At 53.8% G+C, this 10,116-nt stretch overlaps 3 protein-coding genes across 4 annotated transcripts; 1 reads left to right on the top strand and 2 right to left on the bottom strand.

The window, feature by feature from the left end:
- The first annotated feature begins 1,111 nt into the window (after positions 1 to 1,111).
- Positions 1,112 to 6,863, top strand: Mlst8 (MTOR associated protein, LST8 homolog). Of its 2 annotated transcripts, NM_022404.2 has the most exons (9): positions 1,112 to 1,462; positions 1,986 to 2,124; positions 2,286 to 2,337; positions 2,420 to 2,582; positions 2,920 to 2,995; positions 3,095 to 3,247; positions 3,990 to 4,114; positions 4,227 to 4,390; positions 4,486 to 6,863. In NM_022404.2, exons 2-9 carry the CDS (start codon positions 1,996 to 1,998, stop codon positions 4,602 to 4,604), a joined length of 981 nt encoding a protein of 326 aa, NP_071799.2. In that variant the 5' UTR covers positions 1,112 to 1,462; positions 1,986 to 1,995; the 3' UTR covers positions 4,605 to 6,863. The 2 variants fall into 2 exon arrangements, with proteins under 2 accessions (NP_071799.2, XP_017453011.1); XM_017597522.3 differs by having other exon boundaries at positions 1,417 to 2,124; positions 4,486 to 6,851.
- Bricd5 (BRICHOS domain containing 5) lies at positions 4,981 to 6,514 on the bottom strand. The gene is made up of 5 exons (NM_001317348.1): positions 6,143 to 6,514; positions 5,863 to 6,018; positions 5,689 to 5,790; positions 5,286 to 5,439; positions 4,981 to 5,189 (listed from the first exon to the last, which is right to left on the bottom strand). The coding sequence occupies exons 1-5, from the start codon at positions 6,209 to 6,211 to the stop codon at positions 5,095 to 5,097; spliced, it is 576 nt and encodes a 191-aa protein (NP_001304277.1). The 5' UTR covers positions 6,212 to 6,514; the 3' UTR covers positions 4,981 to 5,094.
- A 518-nt stretch (positions 6,864 to 7,381) lies between the features above and the next one.
- Positions 7,382 to 10,008, bottom strand: Pgp (phosphoglycolate phosphatase). The gene is made up of 2 exons (NM_001169152.1): positions 9,330 to 10,008; positions 7,382 to 9,237 (listed from the first exon to the last, which is right to left on the bottom strand). The coding sequence occupies exons 1-2, from the start codon at positions 9,967 to 9,969 to the stop codon at positions 8,912 to 8,914; spliced, it is 966 nt and encodes a 321-aa protein (NP_001162623.1). The 5' UTR covers positions 9,970 to 10,008; the 3' UTR covers positions 7,382 to 8,911.
- Positions 10,009 to 10,116: the final 108 nt, after the last annotated feature.

The following is a 10,116-nucleotide window of genomic DNA, read 5'->3' as shown; positions in this document are numbered from 1 at the left end:
AATTTGCATCTCCATACCCATAGATCAGCTAGACTCTCAGACTCATCAGTGGACGATGACTGACAGAAACTCAGGACTGGTCCAAGTGAAGAGAATGAGTATCAGCCGGGTGCTCAGCCGCAAGGGGGACATCTATACCACAGCACACCCACCTCAAGGCTCCTGGACCTCCGCAGAAGAGGCTGCAGAAGGGGGCTACAAGGAGATTAGGAAGTAGGAGTGAACCTGGAAGGAGTTAGGGCGTTGGAGTGTGAACGTACATGATCAAAACACGTTATATAAAATTCGCAGCTGGGGGCTGGGGAGATGGTTACTCTTGCACCAGTGCTCATAAAACAAAATGAATTATATAAAAATTATCAATTGATAAAAATGGCTAAAAATCATTAGATTGTACAAGATCAAATACATTATAGTGTTGACTTCTAAGACACACAGCAAACACAATCCACAGACATAATGAAATATAATTTACTGTTCTTGAATCAGATGCTCTACACCTGCTCTGTTCGATCGTTATTCAGTTGACACATAAGTGGTTGGGTGCTTGTAATGTATCTAGTCTAAACTGAAACTTCTCTCAAGAGCACGATGCACACTATGTTTCAAAGTTTAAAACAGAAAAAGCACAAAATACTTATGTTGTACGTGTTGAAAGGATATTTTTATATATTGGGTAAATAAAAAATATTAAAATTTTAAAAAATGGAGGCATGAGAGTCTGCAGGTTTTTTTTGTTTTTTTGTTTTTTTTTTTTCCGGAGCTGGGGACCGAACCCAGGGCCTTACGCTTGCTAGGCAAGCCTCTACCATTGAGCTAAATCCCCAACCCCGAGTCTGCAGTTTTAAACGGGTTTCCGGGCTAACTTGTGTGCCCTCAGGATCAGGCTGGGACTGTACAGTTCTGAAACGGCCTAGACTAGGGATACTAGATAAAGCAAATAGAAGTACAGAATGCCCAGTTGCATTTGAACTTCTTGTAAGAAAGTAATTCTTCTAGTACGTTTGAGATATGCTTATTCCAATAAAAAAAAGGAAGAAGAAATTAAGAAAGAAAGAAAAGAGAAAAATGAAAAATATTTTTTATCTTAAAGTTTTGTATTTATCTAGGAATTCTAGCTTGGTTGGTAGGGTAGAGGATTGTGTATGTCGGTTGGGGGTGAAGGGACAACGACAGTGTAATTCTTTCTTGGAGCTAAGCCTGGAAAATAGACAGCAGCACCGTGTTTGTAGTTCCCATGAGTTCAAGGCTGAGGTCGCGGCTGACAGCCACTCCGCGCACGATCACTTCTGGAGTTCTTCATCTCAGAACTCTCTTATCCTTGTCAACTCCCCCACTCCCTGGACCCATGGTCTCGCCCGGAGTTACTATCGATAACTCTACGCTCGGCCCGGCTTCTATCGACTCGCTCCTGCTCGCCTCGCCGTCCTGGACTAAGGCAGAGTGCAGAGCGTGTGTTAAGGTACGGGGGCCGCGGGGCGAGGGCTGCGTACCGACCGCTGGGTGGCTAGGAGAGTGCGGTCCGGGTAATCACGCCGGTAGGACAGAGCCCGGGCGGTGTGCAGAGCAATGGGGAGCGTGGGGGTCCTGCCAGACAGCGCCCCCACCCATCCGATCCCAGTGCCGGTCAGCTACGCATGCTCAGCAGCAGCAGCAGTGCCCGGCTTTCCCTAGCCGCCCTGCGCATGCGTTGCCTACCCTTGCGGCAGACGGCGCCCGGGTGATTGCCCTCTGCGTGTGACTGCCTCCTGCTGGCGAGGCGGCGTCTGAAAGCCTGCGGGTGAAGCTGAAGGAACACTCTCCAGGGAGCAAAGGAGCTGAGCTTCAACTCTTGTGACCCTGAACACTCTCATTTTTCTTATCTTTAAAGTGATGATACCGGTACACCGTAGTGTGCAGACTGTTATATGTACATCTGTCCAGATGTTTTGACCTTTGGACCTTATTTAGCTCTTGGCCCAGTGCAGGTCTCATTTTTTCCCCAGCCATCAAACAATGAATACCACCCCAGGCACAGTGGGCAGTGACCCTGTCATCTTAGCAACTGCAGGCTATGACCACACAGTGCGCTTTTGGCAGGCTCACAGTGGAATCTGCACTCGAACAGTGCAGCATCAGGACTCTGTATCCTCCACTTGGGAGCAGGGTGGTGCTGGCCAGGATTAAGTATGATTAAGTGTGTGTGCTTGGGGAAACCCAGGCCTGCTGCAGGAGGTCTTGATGGCCTCGTGGCCTCAAGGCTTCCCTCTCCAGGGTTCCCTTCCTGTTATCCTTAACAAGCTCAGCAGGTGAATGCATTGGAGATCACTCCAGACCGGAGCATGATTGCTGCTGCAGGTACCTGAGATTCTTGACCTCTGACCCTTTATGGTGGCAGTACTACCTGATGCCCATGCTTCAATTCACCCCATGTCCCTAGGTTACCAACATATCCGCATGTATGATCTCAACTCCAATAACCCCAACCCCATCATCAGTTATGACGGAGTCAGTAAGAACATCGCATCAGTGGGTTTTCATGAGGATGGCCGCTGGATGTATACAGGTGGAGAGGACTGCACGGCTCGCATCTGGGACCTCAGGTGGTGCTGTGTGCTGGGCTGGAGAGGATGTCTGCTGGGGAGGGGGCAGGTCAGGGAATTTAGTCTACAAACAGACTAAGCAAGTGTATTTGATGGAGGGAAGGCGGGAAGCAGAATGGAATTATGTCAAAGAGCCAACCTTGCCTCGAGGCTGGTGGGGGGTGAAACTCTCAATCACTTCTCACTGACCTCACACTACCACTTGTGGGGCGAGAGCTAAACTTCACAAGCGTTTCTCCTAAGGTAGAAGCAGCTCCTATGAGAAGAGAATGGGGGCTTCTGGTGGGAGCACAGAGAGCATACATTAGAAGCCATGTGTAACCTTCATTCCCCACAGGTCCCGGAACCTGCAGTGTCAGCGTATCTTCCAGGTGAATGCACCCATTAATTGCGTGTGTCTACATCCCAACCAGGTGAGGAGCACTCATGGGGCCGAGTATGGGGGGCGGAGGGAGGGAGGCTTTAGAGGGTAAGGGCACTGCGATAGCTCACCTCCACTAACTACATCCCAGGCAGAACTCATCGTGGGTGACCAGAGCGGTGCTATCCACATCTGGGACCTGAAGACAGACCACAATGAGCAGCTGATCCCTGAGCCTGAGTTTTCCATCACATCTGCCCACATTGACCCCGATGCCAGCTACATGGCGGCAGTCAATAGTGCCGTGAGTGCTGGGAGGAGCTACAGGGGCATCTTGGCACCTAGCCCCTTAGCTTCTGCAGATGAGTTGATTCCTTGGTTCTCTCTCAGGCCTGGCTGAGCTGCCACCCAGCTCCCCAAGTTGGGCACTTGGGTACCACTCCTGTCGTTCACCTTGCTGTCTGCCACAGCCCCACCCATCAGACTGGGCACCTCAGCCTGTATTTCTCAGGGCCAGTTATTTCTCCTTTCCTGTGCCAGTCCGTGGCTTCCTCGACACTGATAAGCTTCTCTGTGGCCTACCTGGGGTGCCTGATCTGTTCCCCCTCAGCTGTAGAAGTATCCTTTAGTCTTCTGGCAGGCTGTACCGCTCCTCCTCATGCACTGCAGATGCTTCAGTTTGGTCCCTGCTCTTATCTGCAGTCTCATCCTCTCCTTTTAAATCCCAGAACATCACTTGCTCCACGCACCTGCGCTCCCTCCTCCCGGCCTTGTGGTGTCTGTCACACTGTCTAGCTGGGTGATCTCCCGACTGCCTCCCCCCACGTATACATCTCTGCTGGCCAGCAGCAGCCTTTGGGGAGCTGTGTTTGACTTGGCTAGTGTGACCTCCTGCTATGGCTGGCTGGGCAGGGTTCCTTGTTGGGGTTAAATTTCCTATAGACATGACTGACCCAGGATGCCATTGGACTTCCGGCCTTGGCCCAGGTGCCCCAGATCCATATCTGAGGGTCTGGGTTTTGAATGACTGCCCTCCTGTCCCATAGGGAAACTGCTTTGTCTGGAACCTGACGGGGGGCATTGGTGACGAGGTGACTCAGCTCATCCCCAAGACCAAGATCCCAGCCCACACGCGCTACGCCCTGCAGTGCCGCTTCAGCCCCGACTCCACGTGCGTGTAGCGCCCCGGGGGAAGGGAACCTGTAAGCTGGGGCATGACCTGGCGCGCGCTAAGTCGATACGGGGTGGTAGTGGCCACTGAGACGCCCCATGTCCAACTCCAGGTTACTTGCGACCTGTTCGGCTGACCAGACGTGTAAAATCTGGAGGACATCCAACTTCTCCCTGATGACAGAACTCAGCATCAAGAGTAGTAACCCCGGAGAGTCATCCCGTGGCTGGATGTGGGGCTGCGCCTTCTCAGGGGATTCCCAGTATATCGTCACAGGTAAGCCCTGCCCTCCTCTCCCCCACACACTGCCAAGTCCGCCAGAGAGGCCACTCATAGCTGCTACCTCACTTCTGCCTGATCTCTCCTTGCAGCTTCTTCAGACAACCTGGCCCGGCTCTGGTGTGTAGAGACTGGAGAGATCAAGAGAGAGTATGGTGGCCATCAGAAAGCTGTCGTCTGCTTGGCCTTCAACGACAGCGTGCTGGGCTAGCCCCTGCCCCTTGAGGGCTGCACTGGGCAACCAGGACTGCCTGGTCTAGTGGCTCTAAGAGGATGTACCTGAACAATACCCTGCTCCAAGTGAGACTCAGGTCAGCCTCTGCATATCAGGCCAGTGGGACCTGACCCGACTACCCTCGGCCCCTCTTGGCCAACCTAGACTTTTTGGCTACTCTACCCTGGGACTTTCTCCGTGCCCAGATCTGTTGTCAGAAAGCTCACAAAGCCAGGCTGCATGTGCCTGGATTGGGAGTCTTCTCCCTTTAGAGAGACCAGACCTAGAGTGCTTGGAACTGTTGAGGACATCGGAGGTTGATGCCTGTATCCCAGGTATGTTACCCCCGCTTGCTTCAGAAATTACCACCATGGCCAGGCAATCTGGGTTTATTCATCCCTACCGTCAGCTGCCTTCCAAAGGTACTGGTGACCTGGCAGCTGGCTGACCTGTGGGAGCAAAGGTCGGGAGGACTTGGTAGGGGGTCTTAGTCTGGGAGGTAATAAAAGCAGACAGACACGCAGATGTTGCTCGGGAAGCAGATGTCAATGCAGAGGTAGATCAGCCGCTGTCTCTGGGGCCCTGAGGAGAAGGGAACTTCATGAATCCCAAGGGCCCCCTAACCAGTATTGTTCTGCAGGAGCCATAGGCCTCTTCACCCAGCCTACCCCAACTTACCCTCTGCCCACCGGGCCCAGTAGATAGGAGTGTCTGCACAAAGGTGTTGCACTGAAGCTCCCACTTGGGTAGGGTCCACAGCATGGCCTCCCAAAACTGCCAGCAGTTCCTGGGCATAGTGGGTGTCCTGGCCAGGTACATGTGACTCTTGGGCCTGCAGAAAGACTCTGGTGGGTCATGGTATAGTACTTCCTTGCTCCTGGCTGGGTAGGGCATTCATGCCCACCCCAGCCTGATGGCCCTTCCACCTGCCCTTGTCAACAGCCTTCGTCAGGGGAAGATAGAGCTTTCTGTTCCCCTGAAACCAGAGCCTTGGCTGGCCCAGCTGGGCTGTACAGAGGACCTTTTGTTTATGCCCTGGCCTTGGGGGTTTGTGGGTGGCAAGCCAAGTAGTACTGCTCACCCTGGAAGTGTTCAGCAGCAGCTGCAGGGTCTCCCAATCTTGGGCTTCCATCAGACGGAGGAAGCAGGCCTGGTGCTCTGCAGGGCGGTAACAGATGTAGCCCTGGAGGAGCAGATAGGTAAGTGGAGGCCACTCCTGACACCTTCATTCTCTCCCCCTCCCAAGCCCACTCACACTTTGCCCGTCGAAGAGCACAGCCCAGCTGTGGTTGCTCTGAAACGGAGTCACCATGATGGTCGCCATGTTCTGGGCCACATCCACTAGAGTGGTTTGATTGGGCCAGGGTACCCGGGAGCTCAGGAAGGTCTTTCGGAGCATCTGCAGCAATGGCTAAGGGGTATTTGGGATTCAGCCTTAACCTATGTTTCCATATCCTCTGGCTCCATGCGAGAGCTGACAGGTACTGGCCTTCCTGCCCTCTTTCCACTCTGCATACCCTGGAAGAGGTGCTTACCTTGGAAGGGCTGTATGTGAAACCAAGAAGCCCTCCAGCCACGGCCCCTGCAGTGAGCAGTGTCAGCATCAGCAGCAAGCCTGCTGCTCTCCAGCCCCTGTAGCAGGGTTTGGTCTTCACCTGAGGGCACAGTACTAGCTGTGGGGCTTCGGGCTTAGAGACTCGGGAGCCGACTTGCTCAGGGAAAGGGCTGAGGATGGTAGGTGGTGACTCCTGTCTCCTCCTATGGCATCCCTGAGTTCTTGTCTTGGGGGTGGTAGAGACTTACCTCAACAGGCTTGGACCTGAGGCTCTCAGTGAGGATGTGCCCCTGCTTCATGCTGCAGCCCCTGCTGACAATGCACTGATTGTCTGCAGCCCCTTGGAGGAGTCAGCCAGGGAAACCTCAGGATGCCTTTGATGAATCGAACTGTATCCTCCCCTCCCAACCCCACCGCTTCCTTCCCAGCCAGTATCTGATAGCCTGCCTCAGAGCCAGGACAACCCTCTCCCCCACTTGTGATTGCTGGTTACCAGGTTTGTCCCTGGACTCTTGGCCTGTGCAGAACATGGGATTTTGGAGTGTGTGTGAGCTGGCCTTGATGTTAGAATTGGCTAGGTCTTGGCCAGGGTGACTTTTGTCTGGTTGGGCAGATTTTTTTCTTGGTGTGTTACCTCTGGACTCCTGAGCTAGACACAGGAACCATCAATAAATGTGTATGAACCATCAGTATGAGGCTAATTGCTTTGTCTTTTTCTTTTTTCTGGAGCTGAGGACCGAACCCAGGGCCTCGCGCTTGCTAGGCAAGCGCTCTACCACTGAGCTAAATCCCCAACCTCGACTAATTACTTTCTTAACTTCCCTCACAAACTCCTCAGCTTCTTTCAAGACCCCATTAGCATCAGATGGGGCTGTTGGATTTTTCCATGTGCATGACTGCTTCAGCTTGTTTCACATTAAGTGTGGTTAGGCCAGTCTCTGTTCCCTGGCATGTTTTCTAATCTAGCACTCTTGTCTTGGCCCCTTATCTGTCTAGCTATGTGACATGGTGGTTCAATGTACGTATGTCCACAGTACTTTACCCAATGGCTTTACGCCATGTACTTCCTGTTTCTTTAGAACCTGTTCCTTATAGGCAGGGTGGGGCTACAGTGGCCATGTCCACTGTGAATGATTTTGGGAGTTGGAATCCCAGCCGCCTGCCTTGCTCCCACCCATATAGACAGCTGCTACTCGAAGAAATTAGAGGAAGGCAGACCTAATCATTGTGGGTTTGAGTTTAATGTGCATTTGAGGTCACACAGCAAGACAAGCTGGAAATGTAACACACATAGGTTCTCTAGCATCTGCCCAGAGAGGGCATCCCTGGCTGCACATCTGCCAAGCCTGGTCATTATTCAGACTTGGGATCAGCACCACCAATGTTACAGGCACTACTGCCATCATGTTGATCTATGGCACCATTCCACTCCCACCCGGCCTGTGAGCAGCTTCAGACTTTTATTGCTCTGAGAACTTGGTGAACAGGTGAAGTACTGTGACCATGAGAGTAGCCACTTGGTACAGGGCAAGGTGCCAGAAAGGAGTCGGCCAAAAGGAGCAACTTCCCGGGTATGCCCCATGAATGTTTCCCAGTCTGCTCAGCAGATTGCTAAAGGTCAGGGACTTGAAGAGCAGAGGAAAAGGCCAGAGATGTTGAGAAGCCAAGTGGTTGGTAGGCCTTATGGCTGGCTACCAACAAGGAAGTCCAAGATCGAGATTGGTGGTGGTATCAAGGAGCACCGATACTTAACCCATGCACAACCGAAAGTGACCTGGACAAGGGGAATTGTATGCTTTCTTAGAGACTTAACTATCTTCTGGGCTCCTCATTCCTTCCTACCCAGAGGGTACTCTGGGAAACAAGGCAATCCTTGACTTGCACACTGGCTGTGCTGCTGACTGGGGCATGAGATTTCTTCAGTGGGGTTTACCCTTGAGACAGAGCAGCGCTATTAATTCAGACACTTAAGATCCAATTCCACACTTGACAATGCCATTCACTAGTTTGAAGAAGTAAGCACTGTTCTGAGCTCCCATAAAGCAGCACGGAGCCCAGGGCAGGCCCTCCGGACCCAATTGGCTGCTCAGCAGGCCACACTATGACACCTGGGTTAAATTCACACAAGACAGCCAAAGTTTAGCTGGGCTGCTGTTACTGTGCATGGGGGTCTGCAGTGCTGGGCATCTGAAACAGAACAGACAACTGTGATGTCAAAGTGGTTTTCAAAGAAGCAGAGTGAGTGGAGGTTGTCAAGAGCAGCATCCAAACCCCAACAATAGAGCGCTCCCACCCCGAAGGTGAGGAACTGGGGTACAGTAACAGGCACCTCTGCTGCATGATCACATTAGGGGAAACCCCAGTGTTTGGTTACTTCAGAGCCCCTTTTCTTTACTCTGCCCACCTTAGGGCCTGATCCCTGACTACACTTCAGTAAAAAGCAAGACACAACCCTTGACCCACTTCAGTCGGAGCAACAGAGCCTGAGGTTACCTGAACGTTGGGCATGTGCTATGCCCACCTCATAATGCCTTCCAAGCTTAAAAGTGCATCTTAAAATATAATTCTCTGTAAACAACACCTCCCCCCAACACTTACTTACAAGATTAACTACCGCCTTTACTTCAGTTAACCTGCAGCCACCTAACTCAGCTATTCCTAAGCCCCACCTATTAATTTAGGTAGCTGATTTTCTTTTTCTTTTCTTTTTTTTTTTTTTTTTATTCCAGAGATTAAAGACACGAGATCTTTAACCTTGAAGGGCAGGCAAGAGGTCGGCTATGCTGTCAACATAGAAGTCAGGGACCATTTTCTTCTTGAACATGCAGTCACTTTCCTGATTGCTCTTCACATCCTCAAGACTGGAGACTCCGGTGAGGGTCAGGATAGTCTTCAGGCTACAGGTGGAGCCCAGGAGGATGTCTGTGTCCAGGCGGTCTCCCACCATGACGGTGCGCTCCGGGTTGATACCATACTCCTGGGACACGCAGTCGAAGATGAAGCGGCTAGGCTTCCCGATGATGTCCGCCTGGCGCTGGGCGGCCATCTCCACGGCTCGCACCAGACAGCCGGTACCTGCAGAGCGAGGGAGGGAAGGGGACGCTGGGGTCAGGGAACATGGAAGGGCTGGGCCCGCCCTCCAACCTCCAGCCCCTGGGCGCACGGACCCGCAATGAAACGGCCGTTCTCTAGCGGGAGCCGGTTGTCCATGTTGGTGCCCACGAGCAGACAGTCGGGCTGCTGCAGGTACCGCACGGCCTTGGTAAGCTTCATGTAGCTGAAGTGTGGGTCGAAGCCCACCACTACCGCGCGCACGTCGGGTTCGAGCGGCACGGCTAGCCAGTCGCTTGGGCCATCGCCGTGAAGCACGTCCGGGCCCACGCCCACGCTAGTGACACCCACGGCCTCCAGCTCCGCGGCTAAGGCCGGGCTGCCCAGCACGTAGGCCTTGGGGTCCGGCACGCCGGCCAGGCGTTGGCGCAGATAGAGCGCGCTGCAGTAGGCCGTGCCGAAGACCTCGAGGCCCGCTTCGGGCCCCATCGGGCCACCGAAACCCAAGCGCCTGAGCTTCTCCGCGTAGGCCGTACGAGTCTTGCTGCTGTTGTTGGTGATGAAGCCCAGTCGCTTGCCGCGGGCCCGCAGCGCCCGCAGAGTCTCCGGCGCGCCCGGCACGGCCGTCTCGCCGCGCCACAGCACGCCATCGCAGTCGAACAGCAGCGTGTCCACTTCGGCCAGCAGCAACTTGGCCCGCTCGGCGCTCAGCCGCACGCAGCGGACTTCGTCGCCGCCGGCCTCCGCCTCCGCCATGGCCGACCGCTGACCGCTGCCGCCACCCGCCGCCGCCGCCACCACCGGCCGCTCCTCGCAGCCGCCCGCCGCGGCGCCCGCCCCGCCTCCGGGACGCTCATTGGCCCCGCTCCTCGCGCGCACCGCCCATTGGCCCCTGCTTGCGCC

Source organism: Rattus norvegicus, chromosome 10 (genome assembly GCF_036323735.1).
Source record: "Rattus norvegicus strain BN/NHsdMcwi chromosome 10, GRCr8, whole genome shotgun sequence".
Lineage (NCBI taxonomy): Eukaryota > Metazoa > Chordata > Mammalia > Rodentia > Muridae > Rattus > Rattus norvegicus.
Note: the sequence above shows the minus strand (reverse complement) of the source record. Positions and strands in the feature narration are given on the sequence as shown.

Coding starts and splice junctions, on each gene's coding strand:
- Pgp (NM_001169152.1), bottom strand. CDS start 9,969: ATGGCGGAGGCGGAGGCCGGCGGCGACGAAGTCCGCTGCGTGCGGCTG. Junction 9,238..9,329: donor GAACGGCCGTTTCATTGCGG/GTCCGTGCGCCC, acceptor CTCGCTCTGCAG/GTACCGGCTGTCTGGTGCGA.
- Mlst8 (NM_022404.2), top strand. CDS start 1,996: ATGAATACCACCCCAGGCACAGTGGGCAGTGACCCTGTCATCTTAGCA. Junction 2,338..2,419: donor GAGCATGATTGCTGCTGCAG/GTACCTGAGATT, acceptor CCATGTCCCTAG/GTTACCAACATATCCGCATG. Junction 2,996..3,094: donor TGTGTCTACATCCCAACCAG/GTGAGGAGCACT, acceptor ACTACATCCCAG/GCAGAACTCATCGTGGGTGA.
- Bricd5 (NM_001317348.1), bottom strand. CDS start 6,211: ATGCTGACACTGCTCACTGCAGGGGCCGTGGCTGGAGGGCTTCTTGGT. Junction 5,791..5,862: donor TGCTCTTCGACGGGCAAAGT/GTGAGTGGGCTT, acceptor CTGCTCCTCCAG/GGCTACATCTGTTACCGCCC. Junction 5,440..5,688: donor TGCTGCTGAACACTTCCAGG/GTGAGCAGTACT, acceptor GTCTTTCTGCAG/GCCCAAGAGTCACATGTACC.